Source organism: Carettochelys insculpta, chromosome 2 (genome assembly GCF_033958435.1).
Source record: "Carettochelys insculpta isolate YL-2023 chromosome 2, ASM3395843v1, whole genome shotgun sequence".
Taxonomy (NCBI): Eukaryota; Metazoa; Chordata; order Testudines; family Carettochelyidae; genus Carettochelys; species Carettochelys insculpta.
The window spans coordinates 46,147,983-46,171,273 of record NC_134138.1 but is presented as its reverse complement, the minus strand read 5'-3'; the positions used below and the strand labels follow the sequence as shown (position 1 = coordinate 46,171,273).

The window sequence follows — 23,291 nt, the reverse complement described above, 5'->3', positions numbered from 1 at the left end:
GAAAGATCCCCACAAACGATCTCGTACCCCCGAGGGCAATTGCGACCGGGGACAGAGACTCAAGCATCTCAGGGGGGACTGGTTATGGAACCCCGAGATTTTCCCTCGCAAACCTCTAGTGAGAGGGTGTACCATCACCAGCAGGAACCGGAAGGGTCCACAGAGATGTATCCCAGTGGTTCCTCGCTCTCCTCCCCGGATGAGGCTACGGCCCCGGGGGACGTCCATCCTCTGGACGATCTCAAACAGTTCCAAGAGCTGTTTTACGAGGGTGGCCTTCACGCTAGGCATCCAGACAGATAAGGTGCAAGAGAAACACCATAAGCTCCTCAAAAATCTGAGACCTCCGGCCTCCTCCAAAATAGCAATACCGCTTAATGACGCAATCTTGGAGTCTGCCACTATGATATGGCAGACTTCTGCGACTATTCCGCCTGTCCACAAGAGAGCGGAAAAAAAAAACCCAAAAAAAAAACTTCGTGCCGACAAAGGGCACGGAGTTCCTGTTCAGCCACCCACAACCAAATTCCTTGGTGGTGGAGTCGTCGCAATGTGGGGGAACAGACAAACATGCCAAAAAGCTAGAGCTGTTGGGCAGAAAGGTCTACTCCTCCTCCACTCTACTGTTGCGAATGGCAAATTACGCAGCGCATCTAGCGAACAATAATTTCGATAACCACATTAGGTTAACCTCCCTCATGCACTCGCTTCCAGAGGGCAAGAAACCAGTGCTCAAGGCCATCATGCAAGAAGGCTACGCGGCCTCGAGGATGGGAGTTCAGATAGCCCTGGATGTTGCGGACTCAGCAACAGCGTCCCCAGTACCACAGGGGTTACAAGCAAGGGCGACATCAACAGCACCAGCAGTACAGAACTCCCAGGCGTCGTTCCCAACACAGCCGTGCGTCCTCGGGGCAGGGCCACAGGCCACAAGTTTGACACACAGATCCAGGGCTGCGCCATCACTACCGTCGCAAGGTCATCCGAAGCGGTTATTCCACCATCGCCTCCGACCATTCTATAACCAGTGACGAAGGATCACCACAGACAAATGGGTGCTGGAGATCATAGCCACGGGGTACGCCATCCCCTTCCAGTCGCCCCACCCAGGCCCCACCTCCAGGAGGCCTGCCACGTGGCGAGGCTCACGCAGGAGGTAGACCATCTCATGCTCATAGGGGCAGTGGAAAGAGTGCCGGAGCAACTGCAAGGGAGAGGGTTCTACTCCAGGTACTTCCTCACAGGGAAAAAGACAGGAGGCGGGAGGTCCATCTTAGATTTTCGAGGCCTCAACCGGTACCTGCGCAAGCAACGCTTTCGGATGATCACAATCGCCTCCATCCTTACGGCACTAGACGATGGAGATTGGTTCGCAGCCCTCGACTTATAAGACGCGTATTTTCACATAACTATTCATCCGGCTCACCTACGATTCCTCTGGTTTCTCATGGTAGGCAAAGAACATTTTCAATACAAGGTCCTACTGTTTGGCCTCTCCTCGGCCCCCAGAGTCTTCACCAAGCCCTTGGCAGTGGTGTCAGCCTACCTGCACAGACAGGGGGTATTTATATTCCAGTATCCGGATGACTGCCTACTCAAAGGGGCCTTGAAGGAGGAGGTACTACGCATAATATGCGTCACAACAGGCACGTTCTCTCGCTTGGCCTGGTTATCAATCTGACGAAATCAAAGATAGACCCCACGCAGGACATAGAGTTCGTAGGGGCACGCATAAATTCTATTACAGCGAGGGCGTATCTACCAGAGACTCCCTTTCGGGCCGTCGGCTCCCTCGTGCAAGTCTTCACCTTCAGCCCTACGGTGCTGGTTCTGACGTGCTTATAGCTGCTGGGCCACATGGCAGCAGCGGCGTTCGTACAACAGAACGCCAGGTTACCCATGCGCAGCATGCAGCACTGGCTGGCGAGCGTATACAACCCAGCAGCACACACTGTTCACAGGGTGGCGTCGCCCACAACAGAGGTGCGCAAATCCCTGCAATGGTGGGTAAACCCCGAGAACCTGCCAACAGGGGTACCCTTCCACCAACCACACATATTGGTTTTTCTTACTACAGACGCCTCCCTCATAGGGTGGGGAGCACACATGGGCGAAGAGGTGACGCAAGGGCTGTGGTCCTCCACGGAGCAGTCACTGCACACAAATATACTGGAGCTCAGAGCAGTGTTCAACGCCTGCAGACACTTTCGAGACCATATAAAAGGCAAAGTAGTCGGGATCAGTATAGACAATACCTCCACCGTGTTTTATATAAATCGGCAAGGAGGAGCTTGGTCCCGTGCCTTATGTGCAGAAGCAGTCCGGTCGTGAAACTGCTGCATCGCCAACAATATAACCCTGGAAGCCTCGTACTTCCCAGGCGCTCACACTGTGCAGGCAGACCAGCTGAGCAGGCGTTTTCACACTCACGCACGAGTGGCAGATCCGTCCCGATCTGCTGCAACTGATTTTTCATGCATGGGGTTTTTCCCCAGATAGACCTGTTTGCAACTCAGCACAACAAGAAGTGCCCACGATTCTGCTCCAGGGCAGGACTGGGACGGGGGTCCCTGAGGGACGCCTTCACGATCTCTTGGAGGGGCCCCCTGCTTTACGCTTTCCCTCCCACAGTGCTCATCCACAAGGTGTTGCACAAAGCCAGGAGGGAAGGAGCCTGAATGATCCCGATAGTCCCAACGTGGGATTGACAGCAATGGTTCCCCCTACTCCTGCGCATGTCGGACTGGCCACCGATGCCCCTTCCGGTGGCGCCGGATCTGCTCACGCAAGCCCAGGGGGCCATAGTGCATCCGCACCCCCAAGGCCTGCGACTACAAACGTGGTTAATCCATGGCTCAGCTCCCTAGAGAGCACATGTACGGAGGAAGTGCAGCAAGTCCTAGAAAGTAGCAGGAGGACTTCCACCAGGAAGACCTTCAAGCAGAAATGGACTCGCTTTACGGCATGGTGTTCTACCAAACAGCTAGCCCCCCTTTCGGTGCCTATGGCTGTGATATTAGAGTATTTACTGGACCTCAAGAGAGGAGGACTCTCGCTATCCTTGTTTAAGGTCCACCTTGCCGCCTTTTTGGCATTCAGACACGGAGAGACAGGGTACACGGTGTTCGCCCATCCCATGGTTACCAGGTTCCTTAAAGGGCTGGTAAACCTATACACCCCCCTCGGAAACCGCTTCCACCTTCGTGGAACTTGGACCTGGTGCTTAATGCGAAAAGGGGACCACCGTTCGAGCCTTTGGCCACGGTTTCCCTCTGCCTCCTTATGATAAAGACGACCTCTCTTCTCGCAATCACGTCAGCTCGCAGGGTGAGCGAGCTTGCGGCAGTTATGGCAACGCCACCCTGCGCTGTTTTTTCCAAGGAGGCGGTAACCATACGGCTGCATCCAGCCTTTGTTCCTAAAGTTTCTTCTGAGTTTCATACTAACGAACCTATTGTTTACCCTCGTTTTATCCAAAGCCTCATAACTCTGACAAAGAGGTACGCCTATGCCTCCTGGACGTGAGGAGGCGCTAGCTTTCTATATAGACAGGACCAAGTCCTTCCAGAGAATGGATAGACTCCTAGTCTCTATCGCTCCCAAATCAAAAGGAGAATGTCTCTCTTCGCAGAGAATCTCGAAGCACATCGTATCTTGCATTAAAAAGTGCTACAAACTCAAAAAGACTCCTTTCCTGGCCATGCCCAGAGCTCATTCCACTAGGGCGGTGGCAGCATCAACACCCCTTTTTCAAGGGCGTTGCGCTAAAAGACATTTGCAGAGTGGCGACCTGGTCATCCTGTGACACCTTCGCCAAACATTACGCCCTTCACAGGGTATTCCAAGAGGATACCCATCTCTCGACAGCGGTCCTCTCGGGGACAAGCTGCACATACTCCGATTACCCACCTCCTATCTTGGGTTACTGCTGGGTAGTCACCTAATGTGGAGCACCCACGGGGACACTCGAAGAAGAAAGAAAGGTTACTCGCCGTAGTAACGGTGGTTCTTCGAGATGTGTCCCCGTGGGTGCTCCACTACCCGCCCATCCTCCCCGCTTCGGATCTCTGTTTAGTGTTTTGCAGGAGCATCCGAGGCGGTTGGTCAAGGAACTGGCGGGGACCGGATCGCGCACGTGGCCGGGAGCGCGCGGGGGAGTGGCGCGCACCGGCGCATGCGCGGTCCGGCAGAAACTGCTTGGAAGATCCGATCTGCGGCGCCGGGCGAGCCCGACACCTAATGTGGAGCACCCACGGGGACACATCTCGAAGAACCACCGTTACTACGGTGAATAACCTTTCTTTGCTATGGCAACCAGCGCTCCCCTATGCGGCAGCAGCTATTATGATAGCTAGCTCCCAGGGCCACAGAATGGTGGGTGGCTCCTGAATTTATAGAGCAGTCTTATGAATATGTATGACATGATTATCATATGAGAGTTCTGTACCTGCGGTTCTCAACCAGGTGCTCCGGGCTGTGGAAGTTACTAGAAACCCCCCACCTGTGCCCAATCAGAGGCCTGGATTTTGAACCTGGGGCATGAATTATTCATGAGTTCAGGTTATCGGGGAAACCAGCTGACACAGAGTGACCGTTGCAGGAGACTGCTAAATGGCAGCCTATGTAACTTTAGATTCTACCTGTACCTGCATTGATGTTAATGGCCAAAGGCTTGTTTCCCTTGGCCCACAGGGACGATAATGCCCAAGGGATAAAAATCCCTAACAGCTGGCAGTGAAGGCAGCTCAGAATAGTGTTGAGGACAGGAAGAGGCAAAAGCCCATTCAGTTTCCACCTCAGAAGGAACTCCCTATGTGCCAGACCTCCATAGCCTCTCTTCTCTCATTTACCCAAAATTTGCCCTTTGTCTTGTCCTCTTTGGAAGGGTCTGATTTTTTTTCAGTGAAATGTAACCCCCTTTCTTGCCAGTTTCTTCAGTGGCACCAAGTTTATCTGCTTCCTTTTCAGCTCTTTGAAAGTAGCCTAGTCTCCTATCTGTCAAGAGGGTGTAGGCTGCCATATCTGACTTCGTCCTCGATCATCAGTACTCCACAACAAGGGGACTCAGATGCCAAATATCCCTCTTGTTAGTGCCTATATACTTTACTATAGGAAACCCTGAACAACCACTTGTGCCCATATCCCCATCAGCTAGTATTATCCACAATCCAGTGCAGAACACACATGGGCAGGTATGAATGGGTCCCTGTATAGTGAAAGCTGTGTTTTCTCTATCCATGTGCCCACCTCGGGTGTCTTTGTAACATGGTTGTCATCTCTTCACTGTAGTGAACATTGTTAAATAAAAATGGTACTAAGGATCTTGTGCTATCAGTTAAGCCTTCCAGCTGGTTTATGTTTAGTTTTCTTACCTGACTTTATTGTTTGTCAAATGTTCTGCCCTCCAGATACTGAAGATGTCATGCCGTCAGAATCTGTTTTATCTTTCCTTGAGGTGTAAGATTTACCATTTGTACAGGTTTTTTTAATTTGTTCTAGTCTGTGGTGTCACTGAGTATATAAATAAGGATCTGGCATTAGGCCATGGAAAGCCAAGAGTTAAACAAACAAAAAGTAGAGACAGAGGGTTCACAGCTGCTGGGCAGCTAAGTTTTCCAGCAGCTTTCTCTTCTGATCCCACTGCTGGAATAGTCAGGGTAACTTTCAGCAGGCAGCTGCATTCCCACAGGAAGGTCGGCATGTAAACTCATGAGGAAGAAGACGGGGTAGTTCATCCAAAGAGCTTGAGAAGGCCAAACAGATGTATTATTTAATTGTGTAGCCCATAGGATTAACCTGCTTCCTTGCATGTAAATCTACATATATTCTTACAGATTTATTTTTTCTCTATGATTTTGATTATGTGTTTATTATGATAGGTTATAGCAGATTTATAGTAAAGTAGTTTGGCTGTAACGCAAGGTATTTACAGGCCACACCCTGTATGTTCAGCTAAGGCAAAACTAACATATGCATGCTTGGGATCTTTCACTCTGCAAAGACAATATGCATATACGTTAAGGTCTCAGACTACGCGAACCCAGAGTACACAACCCTGCTCTTATGTGGCTGACCCCTGATTCCTACTGTAAACCCTGGAAATGCGCAGTTGCACTTAACTCACTCCCCTTCCCCTAGCCCTGGCTCAACCCCCCTGGCTCTGCACAGCCCGGCTCAGCACCACTCCCCAGCTATGCTCACCATCTGTGCATAGCGCCTTCTCACTCCCCACTCCTGCTTCTGGCTCTAGCTCACCACCCCTCAGGTGCAACTTCCGCTTAACCTTCCCAGCCCTGGTTCAACCCCCCTGACAGCTCACCACCTGCACGCGTCTCTGGCTCACCCCCCACGCCTGGCTCTGGCTCTGGCTCACCACCCTTCACATGCAACTCCAGCTCAACCCCCCGCACCCTGGATTAAACCCCCCTTGCACATGGCCCTGGTTCCGTCTTCCTGCCCTGGTTTAAACCTCCCCCCCTTGTGGCTGCAGTTCAAACCTGCCTCCCCCCCAGCCTGGTTCAAACCCCTTGCACACAGCCCCGGTTTCATCCTCCCACACCGGTTTAAACCCCCACATGCAGCTCCAATTCAACATCCTCCCCCACCAGTTCAAGTCCCCTGCGCATGGCTCTAGTTCCATCCTCCCTCCCCAGTTCAAACCCCTGACACGTGGGTCCAGTTCAACCCCCCCACATCCTGGTTCAAATTCCCCATGCCCTGGTTTAACCCCCCGCCCCCGGCTCAGCTCAGCTCACCACCCCTGCATACTGCTCTGGCTCAACTCCACCCCTTGCCCCCCTGCAGCCCTAACCCACCCCAGTCTTACCCCCAACCCACCGCCAGTCTTAACCCTCCCCAACTGCCTTCCCACTCCAGGAGTTACCTTTTTGCTGCTTTCCCGGCTGCAGAACATGTGTTCCTCCGGGGAAAAAATGCGGACCCCCACTTGCACGAAATTCAGGTTACGTGGGGGTGTGTGGAATGGAACCCTCGCGTAACTCGAGGGTCAACTGTATTCAGGACCTTTCACCTAGATAAAGAAACCTTCAGTGGCATAGCAGCTCCCTAGAGTACTCTAAGACTTAACAGGTACATCATACTTGGAAAAACCCAAAATAACCAGCTAAGACCAGACTGGATAACTGTGTAGGACAAAAATAACAAATGTGCTACATAACCCCAGAACAGGCCATGGTAAAGTATGGAAATATATGATAATAAGTTGTGATCAGTGATATATTGATCTAAAGGAAAAGGGCACTTCACCATTAGTAACAGGAGGAAATACAAATAAGGAGAAAGGGAGACATCCCTTACTGAATATGCATCAAACATAACAACGTGGAGTGTAACACATATAATTGGCACCCTAGCCTAGGGGCAGTAGGAGAAGACAACGTAGTCTTTGGGAGGTGCCAGATTGTTGGCTCCTGATGATGATGATGCGGAAGGTGCTGGTGGTGAGGAAGATGATGATTAACACTTCAGGTTCTTCTAGAAGGAATGTTGTGAGTATGTGGCAATGTAGATGCAAATTCCCTACCTATCTTGTGGCATTAGGATGCTTGGGGCTGTACTAAATATATTAATAGTCTATATTTATAAACATACAAGAGTTCCTATAGCATGTGACTGTTGTGACTGTGCACATTAGGGTTCCCAATGATAGAATAATTTAAAACCTGGGCCTGATACTCGGGCAAGGACCTGTCATCCCTAAAGATGGTAACTGGAATTCATAAATAATCCAAAGATCAGGCAACAATTGACTTTTGGAACGGTCATTGCTGGGAGAACATCCTAATGACCACAAGATACAGAAAGCGTTGTTTGACGTATGGCTGATGTAATGTGCCATTTTATATTGAAGACTGAAATGGATTGTGCACATTTTTCTTCCTCCCTGGTATAATAGTCCTTATAGTTCCATTACTGACTCCCATGTGATATGGTTCCCATTTGGCAGCTTTATCACTGATAATTGCTCTCTTCTCCTTGTTTCTGAAACCATATTAAGTCTATTCTGTAGATTTAAAAAAAACTATCTGGTTATTGTATATCTCTTTGGTTTATGCGGCTCTGAAGAAAATGTGTTCAAGAAATACAAACAAGTATTCACTGCATTCCCAAGTAGGAAGTTGCAAGAATTGGTGTTAGTCTGGTTTTGTTTAATATGGTTACCTCTTTTGCTTCAGCGGTTAGCCAACTTTCATGGTCTTGCCAGGTTGTTTTAATTATGAGGAAAAATTGATTATGGATAGTTTCTGTGGTACAATCTTATTTATTTCCAAAAATTGTACCCAGGGTCTCATTTCCCTGAACACTTTTCTTCTCTTGGCAGTCACTCGATAATGAGTAGGACATCTTCATTACATCCTCTTATTTGTGAGTCCATTGATGGCTCATCAGCCTGATTCTGGAGTCACATGTCTTATCACAGAAGGGACAAGTGTTGGTATATGTTGGAGGGAAGCAAGGCAGTTTTTGCCATGCTTTTTTCTTCTCTTCCTCTCTTCTTCTGCACTGTGGGAGGACCTCTCAGATTGTGCCACCCCTCAGAGATTACTGTTCTCCATTGGGGACAGTGCTGGGCAAGGTTCTCCCAAGTGTCAACACTGATGCTGCTCTATTTCATGTGTGCCTTCAGCATATCTTTATATCATTTCCTCTGGCCGCCAGCACTTCTCCATCCTTCCTTCGACTTGGAGAACAGAATATGTTTTACGAGGTGCTGGTCAGACATCTGAACCCCGTGACCAGTTCAAATAAGTTGTTGGTGAATGGTAATGGCTTTAATGCTGGTCATATTCAAGCTCTTCCAGGATGCTAGTGTTCGTGTGCCTAGCCTCCCAAGAGATATTTAGGATTCACCTGGAGCAGTGTTGATGATACTGTTCAAGTGCCTTCAAATGACACTTGTATGTTGTCCAGGTTTCACATGTGTACAATAGCATTGGAATAACCACTGCATGGTATACAAGAAACTTAGTCTTGGCATAGTTGTTTTAGTTTTCAGAGACTATTTGTCTCAGGCAGGCAAAAGCAGAGCTTGCACAGCTCAGACGATACTGGATTTCTGCCTCACTGTTGACTTTATCGAAAAGATGACTTCCAGGATATGGGAAATGCTCCACATTTTCCAGCAGTTCTTCGCTGACTTCGGTAGAAGTCACATGACCTTGTCCCTTCTGTGAGGGTTGGTGGAGCACATCTTTTTGATGTTCAGTGTGAGGCCGAGATTCCCATATGTGTTGGTGAAGGTGCTGCAGGTGATCTGAAGGGCTCCGGGAGAAATAGCAGCAACCACATTGTCTTTGGCATATTGGAGCTCCATGATTGAGGTTGTGGAGGTCTTGCTTTTAGTGTTCAGCTTCCTGAGACTGAACAGCTTCCCATTCATTCTATAGACAATCGTCACACCACCTGGAAGCTTGTCATCAGTGAGGTGGTGGGTCATGGCAGTGAAGATGCAGAACAGTGATGGAGCAGTGACGCAGCCTTGTTTGATGTCCATTTTGACCTCAAAGGTGTCCTCTTTGAGATCTATTGTTGCTCAGTACTGTGACCATCATGTTCTCGTCATAGTTCACAGCCATGGGAGCATTACCCTTGCTATCCTCTGCCTGTTCTGCCATTGAGGACTTTTAGGATTGTTTTTTATGTGGACCCTCCCCCTTGACCTTGTCACCATGGGTGACTCTGCTGAGAGTACGAGACTCCCGGCAGCATCACTGTTAGGTTCGTTGGAACATACAAGCCCACTCCCTACAACAAGGTGACGATCCAGAGAGTGGGTTTCCTTGAGAGCAGTCGAAACAAGTAGTAGTCCTTTTTCTTGCTCCCAACTTCCAAACTTGCCTCTTCAGTGAGTTCTGTGCTCCAGGAAGTTCAGACTTAGGACTACTCTCACAACTCACTTCCCAACCTGTCCCTGAATTTCTCTTCTTTCTGCTACACTTGCACAGCTTGCAAAACCATCTCATAACATCTGCCTTTGCAGTAGGCCAGAGAAGCCCTTCCTGTGTTGGTTCTTGCTCTAACCACAGTTTACCAAGGATTGCAATGAAATTTTTAAAATCTTTCTTAAAAAATTTTTAAATCTTTTTTTTCTATAGGGTATGCTCTAGTTCGAACAGAAATTAATTCAAGAAAGACCTATGGCCTGTGCTATACAGGAAACCAGACTAGCTGATCAGTGTCTCTGTCCAGCCTTTTCTGTGCATCTCCACACAAATCGTGGGTGGTAGCTTGTTATCTTTCAACTACCACTATATATTAGGGCTTAATTGTCCCTGTCATTGAACCTGAATGAAGCATGCTCTGCACAACCATTGGTTGTAACCAGATTTGTGATTGTGTAATAATCAAAGATTTGTTTGATTTTTTTGCTGTAAACACCTTCCAGTATAACAATATGTTAAACCTAGAATTGGGAGTATACAGCACTGTGGTATTACCTCATTTTCAGGGTGATGATGATTTGAGCCCATACTTTGCTTTCAGTCTGTCACTTGTACCTTTTGAGACAATAGTAGCAACTAAGCTAGTTGCTTTCTGGGGGTGGTTTTCTTGTCTGACATGTTACAAAGTAAGCATGTTATGTTGTATTTGGGAGGCTTTAAAAATTTTCAGTAACACAAGTTAGGTGAAAAATTAGTGGTGCCCCGCTGATATATTTTAATAGCAGAGAAAATAGTTTGAGGATGTAGACAGGATTAAATGTACATGAAAATGGTAGACTACCCATGAGGCTCTCAGGTGTAGATGTCTTAATTTGTCATATAGGATCTTTAGTCATGCTTACAGAGTAACTTCTAGGATGGTGTATCTAAAGAAAATGTAATCACTATTTATATTACAGAAACAAATATGTTTTTAGTTTTTAGTTGAACATTTGGGAAATAACAGTAGAAGAAAAATCAATACATGTGATGATAAAAATGAATTATGACAGGGCAGTGCATGCTGCCTATTGGTGCTAAGAGACAATGCTGCCAGAAAACCAGGTGGATGGACTCATTGAAATGTGTGAGAGTTTTGAAATGGTTCTTAGTTTTGTATCACTTTTTGCGGTTTGTGCTTTCTCAGGATGTGAACAGCTATAAAGGGAGTTGTCACTTATCTTTCATCTTGATTACTTGTTGGAAACTCTCATCATTATCATCATCAACAGTCTGAGTAAAGCCCCGAAGCACAACACAAAATACTAAACATAATTTCCAGTACAAAAAATCGTTAGGATTTGCAAATGTTTTTCTGGCTGCTAATACTTTTAAAATGTAATTCTTCTGACATTGCAATATTTTAAAGGACAAACCAAAAATAACTATGCAAAGGTTGAACTAATGAGTCATAGCTAATATCCTATACAGAAATTATGGTACAGCACAGGGGTCTGCAACCTGAAGCTCCAGAGCCACATGCGGCTCTTTAAGGACTTCTTTGTGGCTCCTGACGCTATAATTGGAAATAAAATAAAATAATCCTCCTAATTATTTTCGATTAATGGCGAACATTTAAGAGCCCAAAAATAAACAACTCATATCTAAATAGTAAACAATATGTGATCTCGAAATATTGGATAATTCCCCCTAGCATCCTCCAGAGAGAGAGAAGGTTCAGGAGTGAAAGTCGGGAAAAATCTGAGGAAATAGAATATTTAAAAAGTTTGTGAACGTCCTGCAGTAAACACATATCTCATTACAAATCATTGTGTGTGCGCTGTTCTTAAAATAGAGGTTACAAAAAGTAAGGTTCGACATTATTTATTAATGACCATTAAGTATTCATATGCATTACCAGTCTTGGATTATTGAGTTTTTTACCGAATTGGAAAAAATGGCTCTTCTTGCTATTTTGGTTGCCGACCCCTGCTATAGCACATTAAACATAAACTCGTTTGGCCATCAGTCTGGATTCTGTATTGTAATGTAGCTTTGTATATCTTTTCAGATGAGAGCTTAGACTGAAATCACATTAGCCCTACATGGTCCTGTGAGACCTTGTGGCATTGTTTTAGATCATATATAAGCACCTTTGACCAAATACATTCTTGCGTCCTTTAATGTTGTGTTGCCTCACACTCAGATGTCTGAAATTTACTGGTGGGTGAAGTATCTCTCTTTGCATGTAGGGCATAACGTTGCTGTTCTTACTTAGGCAAAATGCAGTTAACTTAATTTAATCCTTCCACCTGAATTAAGAGTCCTGACTTATTGGGACTGCCAAACTGGGATGATAGACTCTGATTGAGCAAAGTATTGAAATGTGCTCTGCAGAATCAGGACCATAGTTTTTGAATAATATTTTGATCTCTTTAGGAGAAAGCTACTAAACTGATTGGAAACCCACCATCAACTTAAAAATGCCAATTCTGTCTGAAAATTTTGTACTCACTATTTTTAAAAGTACCAGTGAAGATTGTTGTAGCTCAAACAAATTTGTGGACCGGTAACTGTGCATTTTAAAGCAATGTGTGTTTAGGAACTAGAGACAATCATTCTTCTCTCTCATGTGTGCAGGTCTCTTATCCCCATTGTGGTATAAAAACGATTTAAAAGTAAGGAAAATATAGTAAGAAAGGAAAAGAAATTTGGTTGGGGTAGGAGGCCTTAACACCTCTAATACTAACACTACTTTAATTCTTTCTGAAATTGACAGTGTTCTTTAAATGTTTGCTCTAAAGGCACAGTGGTTTAGTGTAAGGTGTTTCATTAATGTGTAGATTGCAAGACATTTGTTTTCACAAAATCAAAAATCTTTCAACGTGCAACATTGAAGAACCCAGTCTGACATAGAAGTGTGAGCAGTGAGTGATGCTTCCTGTGGGTACTCAGGATTATCAGGCACCTCATGATTAGTTAGCCTTAATGTCAGGAAGCCTTGTTTGTGCCTGCGGAAGTCAGCTTGCATGCTCCTTGAATAATACAGACACTGCTCTCTAGGCCCTCACAGGCACCACTATGTCTCTTCAGGCTTGCCTACAGTTGAGGGGGCAAGTAGAATACGCATAGTTACACAGCTCAGTGAAAGACTCAGGAAGCTCTGGATTGCGAGTGCCTTTCACTGTGGTATGGAAAGGCTGCAGCAGTAGGCCAGTACATTGCTGACTATAGGTGTAGGAGACACTGCTTGGGCACACACAGCTGTGTAAGGTACATACCCTAGATTCTGGTGTGTCTACTCACCTAAGCAGGCCCTCACTGTCTACATTGCTGTTTATACACATGCTATCTGGGTGTGCAGTGTCTGTACTCTGCCTTACAGGTTAGTGATAGGTACGTTCAAAGCCTCAGGTCCTCCAAGTACACCTGGCGTGTTCACCTCCCAGCATTCTGAATTCTCACAATATTCACAGATTCACTGCTTAACAAAGAAACAATGCAGCTCATCTTACCCCTTCCACCTCATACCCAGGCCACTTAACACAACAGTTAGATATGCTTATAGTGAAATAAGTGTATGTAAGAACACACAGAGATTCAAGTAATAGTAAAATATTGGAAACAAACGGTTACAGAAGAAAGGAAATCTTAACTTGTTCCAGAGCCGAAGCTTATTTAGCTAGACCCTCTCATATCTTCTACAGTAACGCTCATCAAAACCTTTGCAGCCAGGTTGGCTGTGATCCTTCTTTCACGAGACAGTTTGCCAGCTGGCCTCCTAGGTGAAGGACCAGAGTTTCCTTTCCTGCTTTCACAAGATGAAGAAGTTCCATCCTTTGTCTTTATTCACAAATGGGACACACCCTGATCATGTTTTCATCTTGGAGATTTCTCAGCTGCATATTCTGTGGCTCAGGATGCAAGTAGGCCTGCGCTGGAAGATGTACCATACACACTTGACCAGACCACGGGATCGCTGTCTGCTACCCCCTGTGTGGAAAAGAATGTTTCCAAGGCGGTGACCTGCTAAACTACAAGGCTGGGGCTACGCTGACCTGCTCTCCTATCGGTTTCATGCTAATGAGCAGTCTCTCAAATGCAAATAGCTGCTCATTAGCATAATCCCAGGGCTAATTAGCATAGCCATCTGAGATCTCCCTGCCAGCAGAGGCTGCTGTCGGTATTAATCAGGCTGTGGAGGTGTGCCTCTGCCAGCTAAAAGCCCCTTTGTCACCAGCTCCTTATTCCTGAAAAAATTCAGAGGGGCTTTTAGCTGGCAGAGGCAGGTCTACACACCCTGTTCAATGCTGGCACCAGCCTCTGCTAGCAGGGAGATCTCATGTAGCTATGCTAATTAACCCCAAGATTATGCTAATGAGCAGTCATTGGCAATTGTAAGACTGCTCATTAGCATGAAGCTGCCAGGAGAACAGGTCAGTGTAGACCTAGCCCAAGACTTTAAGAACACACAACTTTTAATACATAGGGTTCCCTAATTATTGCCCATTAACCCATTTCTCAATTAGTATGACAATGGCCATAAGAATGGCAGATTTGTATAATGTTTGGTGGTGCCCAGAATGGACCCAAGACCCTCCACCCCCAAGGCTCTGGGAGGGAGTTGGATGTTGGATGGGTGCAGGCTCTCGGGAGGAGCTTTGGTGTTGGGTACAGGGTCTGGGCTGGGGAGGGAGTTGGGGTGTAGGAGGGGGTGCGGGCTTTTGGAGGGAGTTTGGGTTGTGTGCTCCATGAGGGAGGTTGGTGCAATAGGTGTAGGCTCTGGGAGGTAGTGTTGGTACTGGGTGTGGGATCTGGGCTGGGGCAAAGGGGTGGGGTGTAGGAGGGAGGTGGGGGACAGGTTTTGGGAGGCGGTTCAGCACCTCAGTACATCATACAAGGCAGAGAGGAGCTTCAGTGTCTGGGCATTGATGGAGTGGGAATTGAGACTCCTGTGCCTGTAACAGCCCAGTCCCTAAAAGCCTGTACTTCCGTGTGAAACGCAGCGTCCTGTGAGAAGGGAGATAGAAAAGCTTCTCTGTCCCCGCCCTGCCTCCAACCCTATCTGTGAAAACCCAGAGGCTCATCAACTGGGTAACTATTACACACACGCACACCCTTTGTGGTGGTTTTGCCTCCACGTATGGTCTGGCTGCAACTCCCTCCTTGGCTTTAACACCTGCTTCTGCCCCTCCCCCCCGAGATCTCCTCCAGCCCCTCTAGTCAGCTACTACCTACAGTCACTTGATCAACAAAGCCAGTAAATTTCTGCTCCCTGCTCAGACACCGATGACCCCCCCAACACACTTTGATGTGCCCCATTTGACCCCCTCTAATGAGCAGGCAGCAGAGTCTGACTCCAAGTGAGGGCAGTGGCTAGAGCTGCCTCTGACCCACTGGGCTGCTCGCTCTTGGCAGTGACCTCACATTACACCCTGCAGTGAACTATTCTGAATGTATCAGACCCAGGGGATCCTCATGAAGCCATTCCCTCTGCCAGTTGACGTTGGGGGTTTCTGGGTGACACTGACCTTTCCGGTGTTAAGACTAAGCTTGGCAGAATACATTCCTTGTTTCTTTGCAATGTGTGCAGGATTAATATCATTTTTTTTAATGTTGAAAGTTTTATTTTTCCAGTTGTGGGAAACTAAGAGGGATGGGATTGACTTAGGGCAGCACCGACAATGAGGTGGCCACGGGTTCCCAGCATTGACTGTCGGGCTGCAAGGTGCCACGTGCATGGTTGAGGTGCCCCAGGTACTGGGACACAAGGGGTTGAGGAGTCTGTGGCTTTGACCTGTAAGAGCAGAGACCCTGTAACCAGGCTGCAAGGAGAACAGCAAGCCTCCAGCTGTGGGCCAGGCCACCAGCTGCCTACCATGGGAGGGAACCACTTCAGCAATGGAATGGCCTGCCTCACAGTCTAGGGCTCTGCCTTCTCATAGCCCTGGCTGGTTCTTTTGAGTTCTGCCAGGACTGCAGCCTTCCTTGTGCTTATAGGAATCCAGTGTTGCTGGGCCTGCAGCTGTGCAAGAAGCCCTCCAGCTCTGCTGTCACAGCCCTGTTCACCCCTGCAGAGGGCACCCTGGCCTGCCCCAGGTCCTGTGATGCCTGACACCTGCACACATAAGGTGCAGGGAGAAAGCAGCACTCTCCTGCCCTTTACAAACAGATTTTTGTCTGTTGATTTCAGTGAGTCAGCTGAAATCCCTGTTAACCAACATTCATCATTTAAACTGCCACACTGGTTAAAACTGAGTAATTTCCCAACTTCCTAAAAACATAGACTATACAGTTAAAGATCTGCATTACAGTTCAAGTATGTGGAGTTTTTTGGATATCTGTTGGAGGGGAAAGTGAAAGTCATAAGGAAGGTTGGATACTACATCAGCAGTGTTGTAGGCACTATGCCAATGCAAAAGAATACTTCAGTCTTTCCCCTCAACTTCTTAGGTCTACTCTTAAGTTTTTGGATACATGGGGTAAGCCCTGCTGGAACCTGATCTGCTACTAAAGATAGTTTAACTCGCAGACGTACCAGTGTTATTCAGGTCTTTAACTGAAATAATTTTCTGAAAATAAATGAAAAATGTACATGCACTGATAGTATTTTTGAAAAACAAAGAAAAATGAAGGCTGGAGTTAGGGTTTGGTTTGTGGTGAGGCAAGGGGTGGGGGACTTAGAGCAGAGGGTTGCGAGGGTTCAAAGCAGGCAGCTCAAGGCAAAGAGTGGGGGTGCAGAGGTCTAGGCGGGTGAGAGGTGCAGAAGTTAGGGCAGGGATCTCAGGAGAGGGGGCAGGGCAATGGGGAGATTACTGGGGCCACCTGTGGCAGTGAGAGTGGCACTGCTCTAGTGGCAGCTCTTCCCAGGAGGCCAAGGCAGTGCTCTTCTGCCAGTGGCTGTTCCTGAAGGGATTGGGCTACCCTCTTTGGCCAACAACTCCTCCTAGGAGCCAGAATTGCATGTTTGTTGGGTGGTGGCTAGGGCTTTATGTGCTGGCCCCACCTCCTGCAGACTCTTCTGTGACCTGTAGGCTCTCCATGGGGGGCAGGCTCTGAGTAAGGGGGCAGAGGAGCCAGTCTTTATCCAGTCTTTGAGGCAGGCAAGATGGTGGAACCCCAGCCCTGCTAGCCTCTCTTGGTACTACAACTGCCCCTAGTGGCCACTTTCAGTATTACATTCTACCTGTCTATGACCCTGCCTGTCCATGTTCTGGGAAGTCTGGGGATTTCAGGCATTTCCCACTTTCCAGGCACAACCCAATCCTGGCCTTGGGTTTAAGTTAGGGTAAGAGGAAGCTGCAGACCAAATTTTGTAATCATAGCTCTTACGGTTTAAGAGGAGTTATTGAACAAACATAGCACAGACAGATGCACTGTAAAATATAGAGAGAGATTTGTTAATAAATAGTACATGAAACATGCTCCATTAATAATTCTAGACTAGATAAAATAACCTACAAAATTAGATCATTAACACAGTCTTTTTTTTTTATTATTGTAGTCCTCACACTGGGTGGCAGAACTACCAATCTGATGTGCCCAAGATTCCTACAGCTTGCATTTCAGTGGAAGATGCTGAAATGATGGCACGGATATCTTCCCGGGGCACCAGGATTGTTGTAACCCTGAAGATGGGAGCCAAGACCTATTCTTATTCTGTTTCCTATAATACCGTGGCAGAAATAGTCGGGAGCAAGTACCCAGAACAGGTTAGTGTGAATCTGGAAAAACAGTGACTCATTTGAAAACTAGTAACTTTCATTTGCTAGTCTACTATATCTTGTACACATTGGCTTTAATATTTGCTTTCAAAACAGCATACCAATTTCAGCCTCGGTGTAAGGGAGAGTGTGTTACACCTGCATAAAGAGCTACTTTATGTGGGGGAGGGCTAGCTCAGTGGTTTGAGCATTGGCTTGCCAAACCCAGGGTTGTGATTTCAGTCTTTGAGGGGACAATTTAGGGATCTGGGGCAAAATAGATTTTTTTTTAAAAAAAAAAAAAAGGATGGTGGTTGGTCCTGCCAAGAGGGCAGGCAACTGGACTCAATGATCTCTGAGGTTTCTTCCTGCTGTATGAGATGCGTATCTCCATATATTACTGGTATCTAAGGTGGGAAAGCTCAGATAAAATAATATGGAACTTGAACTGCTACTTTTTATTTTCAGCTATGTTGCAAGTTCATCTTTATGAAAAAGATGCATAAATTATGTGAATATTTGCTTTTAAGAACTCCTTCCCCACCCTCAGCCCCAAAATTCAGGTTAACAGAACTTAACTTGTAAAATAGATTTCATTATTTTAAATAAATTAGTTGTATGCATCGGAATAAATGGCCACGTGGTGCCCTTGAACTTCCTCATTCATTTGTTAATCTGATAATCTGCAGTAGGTCTTCTAGTCAGTATGAATAATTGAAGTTTTCCTGTAAGGCCAAAATACTTTGAAGAGAGGCTGTAAATCCAGACAAAGGTAAATGCAAGATGTTGAATTAAGTTAGTTTTTAATATAAAAACAATTAACCCTTTAGTGAACTAATTGGTTCCTATCTCTACTGTATTTCAGTGGAGATGAATAATGTACAGTAGGGTCTCAACATTTGTGAGGGTTCCATGTTGAGAACCCTCGCAAATGTTGAATTTTGCAAATAGGGGGGCCTAGAGCCCTGGGGAAGCCGTGGCTGCTGGCGATCCTCCCTGAGGTAGATAAAGCTTTCTTCAGACAACTGAGAGAAGCTTCCAGATCACAGGCCCTGGTTATCATGCGAGACTTTAATTACCCTGACATTTGTTGGGAGACCAATACAGCAGCACACAGACAATTCTGGAAGTTTTTGGAGACGGGTGGCCTTAATTTCCTGGTACAAGTGCTGAAGGAACCAGATGCCTTGTGCAACTTCACCTGCGGCTCACAAACAGGGAGGGTTTAGAAGGGGAAGTAAATGTGGATGGCAACCTGGGCTGCAGCGATCATAAGGTGGTAGATTTCTGGATACTGACAAAAGGAAGGAAGGTGAGCAGTGGAATACAAATCTTGGATTTCAGAAGAGCGGACTTTGACTTCCTCAGACAAGTGATGGGCGGGATGCTGTGGGAAGCTAATATGAAGGGGAAAGGAGTTCAGGAGAACTGGCAGTATTTTAAAGAAGCCTTATTGAAGGCACAGGAACAAAACATTCCTATGCACAGTAAGAAAAGCAAATATGGTTGGCAGTCAGCTTGGCTTACCAGGAAATCCTTCGTGAGCTTAAACTCAAAAAGGATGCGTGTATGAAGTGGAAACTTCGACAGATGACTAAGGAGGAGTATAAATATATTGTTTGCAAATGCAGGGGAGAAATCATGAAGGCGAAAGCACAGTTTGTATGGCATCTAGAAAGGAATGTGAAGGGTAACAAGAAGTTTTTTTTTATAGACATGTTAATATTAAGAGGGTGATCAGGGAGGGTGTGGGTCCCTTACTGGGTGTGGAAGGTGATGTTGTGACATGATGTGGGAAAAGCTGAAATACTCAATGCTTTTTTTTTGCTTCTGTCTTCATGGACAAGGTCAGCTCCCAGACAACGGCACTAGGCAATGCAGTATGGGAAGACGTGGGCAGCCCTTGATGGGGAAAGAACAATTCTGTCAAGTTACCGAAGGGGCGGTGTAGGCTGGATATTAGGAAAAACTATTTCACCAGAAGGGTGGTGAAGCACTAGAATATGTTACCTAGAGAGGTGGTTATTAAGTCCTGGCTTAACAAAGTCCTGCCTGGGATGATTTAGATAGGGTCGATCCTGCTTTAGGCAGGGGGCTGGACTTGATGACCTCTTGAGGTCCCTTCCAACCCTAGGATTTTATGATTCTCTATAATGAAAGTGCTGATACAACCTTAAGTATGGAAGCACTAGAAATCCATGCTAAAATGAAGCTATTAAGCCAGAATCTTTTTTAAAAACTTCAGTTTTCTAATTTTAAAGAACTAAGAGTACTATGTCTTTGTTACAATCATGTAAAAATTCCACTAATTTCATATTTTTATTTACTTTAATAGTGTTTTGTTCTTTAATAGGCTTATAGCTGTAGCTACAGCTTTGAACTGTGACTGCTAGGAACCCTAGAAAGAAGTACATTTAATCCTTTATCCTGCCTAATGATCAAGCTTCTGAAAACTCTGCATTGACTACTGTGGTTGAGTGGTTAATAAGCCATCAGTTACGGATTTAGCTACATGAAACACAATCTTACTAAACAAGAACAAAGTCTTTAAATATTTTTAACTATTCCCTGATTTATGTCATGTGAATTTTTAGCAACACTTCTGGGTAGCTATTGTATTTAACCTTCCTAAATCATGCTTAATATGTTCCAAAATTATAGTATTTCATTGCAAACGTTATAATGTCCAAAAATTTTAAACTTCTAAAAGATTTAAAGTGGGACTCCCATGAATATTCTCTTTGGATGTCTCCATCTATCTCTTTCAGTAGCCCAAGGAAATGTTCTCAAACTGAGCAGCAATGAATTTTGAAACGCTTGGTGGAGATTTAGCCACAGAATCCATACAGTTAGGCTGCATCTACACTGACCTCTCCCTTTCAAAAGGGGCATGTTAATGAGAGAGTTCAGAAGATGCTAACGAGGCACTGACATGAATATGCAGTGCCTCACTAGCATAATGACAGCCACATGCAATTCGAAAGTGCCGCTTTAGGAATGCACGCTGCCCATGTAGATAGGGGCCTTTCAGAAGGACCCCACTGACTTCGAAAGTCCTTTCTTCCTGAAACAAAATAGGAAGAAGGGGCTTTCAAAGTCAGTGGGGTCCTTTCGAAAGCCCCCTGTCTATACGGGCGGTGTGGCTTCTGAAAGCGACTCTTTTGAATCGCGTGCAGCTGCCGTTATGCTAATGAGGCACTGCATATTCATGTCAGTGCCTCATTAAAATCTTCAGAACTCCCTCATTAACATGGCCCTTGCAAAAGGGAGGGGCCAGTGTAGACACAGCCTTAATGAGAATGGTGGCATATATACAACTCTCAAAATTAAACTTAAGAAAGAGAAAATAAAAGAAGTGGACATTGAGGATGTTCAGAACTTGTTTTTCATGGGCAGTTAATGCTTGTTTAGCCATACAAATGATACATTGTTACTCTGGTAAAAAATATAACCGTTTAACTATTCATACAATCAATTGCAATGTAGAATTAAATTTTTACAAGGCACTTTATGCCAAAAATTCTTGGAATGTATTAAAAACTTGATGGAATAGAAAGGTACTGTTTTTATGAGCCTTGGTTAAAGTTTTTTAATAAAACAAAAGCAGATTTGGCCTTCTGAACAGGAATGAGAAATCCACAGTGATAACATAAGTAAGGAGGCAGTCAAAAAGGCAAATAGGATGTTAGGTATTATTAAAAAAAGGATGGAAAATAAGACAAGGAGTATCTTACTGCCCTATATAAATCTATGGTACACCACATCTTGAATACTATGTACAGATATGGTCTCCTCACCTAAAAAAGAATATCCTGGCACTGGAAAAGGTTCAGAAAAGGGCAACTAAAATGATTAGGGGCTTGGAACAGGTCCCGTATAAGGAAAGGCTAAAAAGATTGGGACTTCAGTTTAGAAAAGAGGAGACTGAGGAGGGACATGATAGAGGTATATAAAATTATGACAAGTGTGGAGGGGGTGAATAAGAAATTATTTACTTGTGCCCATAATATAAGAACTAGAGGACACCAAATGAAATTAATGGGTAGCAGGTTTAAAACTAATAAAAGAAAGTTCTTCTTCACTCAGTGCATAGTTAACCTGTGGAACTCCTTGCCAGGGGAGACGGTGAAGGCTAGGACTGTAACAGAATTTAAGATAGAGCTAGATAAGTTCATGGAGGTTAGGTCCATAAAAGGCTATTAGCCAAGGGTAGGAATGGTGTCCCTGGCCTCTGATTGTCAGAGGCTGGAGATGGATGGCAGGAGATAAATTGCTTGATCGTTGACTTCAGTCCACCCCCTCTGTGGCACCTGGCACTGGCCAGTGTCGGCAGACAGACTATTGGGCTGGATGGATCTTTGGTCTGACCCAGTATGGCCGTTCTTATGTTCTTATTATCAGTGGTGCCCAGCTGCGCACTCCAGAAGAGGTGGGGCTAAGACTAGAAGGTGTAGGGCCAAGGGTAGTCAACCCCCAGCGCTGCCTGGACCACAGTGCTGGCCCTCCCCGTGCTCCCTGACAGCCGCACACAGGCAGAGCAGCACTTCTGAGGCATTTCAAAGGGGCCTGGAGCTCTGGCCTCTGCTGCCAAGGTAGCAGTGGGAACTCCGGGCCCTTTTAAGCACTGGCCCTGGGGCAATTCCCCTTCCTGTCCCCCCTGTTGGCAGAACTGAGTGTTGTAAAAGCTCTAAAGCCATACATTGTGAATAGTAAGCAGGGACCTTCAAAACACTGCCATTAGTAAATGAGCAACTAGCTGGGCACCTGAGGTAGAAAAGTTGAGGTACATATTTGTGAAAATCATTGCATGATGCAGAGCTAGTCTGACGTTGTGTGTTATAACATGTACCGATGTTTGTAGATTAGAGATTCTGCTAAGTAGTAGTTGTCGTATAGGCTACACTTTAATACAGATCAGTAGAAAACAACAGTTAATGTAAATTTAAGGTTGCTTGGTGTATGAGGTCCCTTTGCAGAACTTTGAACTGGGCAAAACTGTGACTGCTGAACACCAGGAAATGTGATTTTAAGGTTGCCCATGCAGCCTTAATAGAGCAATGCCCCAGTATGCACAATTAACACATGTACCTTTTACTTTGTCAACCCCAGAGTACAAGATCTTTGCCTCCTCTTACAACGTGCTCACTCTCACCTACCAGATTCCATCTATTAATAGGATACAAAAGAAAATTAAATTAGGGTTAGGCTGCAGAGTAGTTCAGATGTAGTGGGCAGACCTGGAGGTGCAGGAATGTGGGGATGTGGTGGGGTTGGGGTGATGAAGGTGCTGGGGTGCACTGACAAGAGTTCAGGGGAATACCATGTCTCCTTCACTTGAACTCAGTATTTCTCCCTTCCTCTTCCAAGAAGCATTCGCGTGTCTAATTTTCCCCCAAACATTTTGATTACATTTCCCACAAAATAAAATTGCCACCCATGACTCACAAATTGCAGCAACCTCCAACCACTCAGTTCAAAACTCCTTTTGTCTGACGTGGGAACTGTGATTAATTTATCTTTACGTATGGTAATAGAAGGGTGAGTTCACAGCCATCAAGATGTTTGTGATTCATCCAGTCATTAATCTCTCTCAGTTTAACAGTACAAGGCAACAGAAACAAAAAGAGATTTTTTTTTTCATTTTTGAGGGGCAAAATAATTTAGGAATCCCTTGGTCAAAAGACTTCGGATGTGGATCATTTACCCA

At 45.8% G+C, this 23,291-nt stretch overlaps 1 protein-coding gene across 5 annotated transcripts in view; it reads left to right on the top strand.

Annotated features, from left to right (window-relative positions):
- Nucleotides 1-23,291, top strand: part of CPQ (carboxypeptidase Q) — a 352,558-nt gene that overhangs the window by 127,289 nt on the left and 201,978 nt on the right. For all 5 annotated transcript variants that reach the window (XM_074985680.1, XM_074985678.1, XM_074985679.1 and 2 more), the window contains one exon: nt 17,386-17,593. In XM_074985680.1, the coding sequence (XP_074841781.1) occupies nt 17,386-17,593 (208 nt within the window). The remainder of the gene's footprint in view (nt 1-17,385; nt 17,594-23,291) is intronic.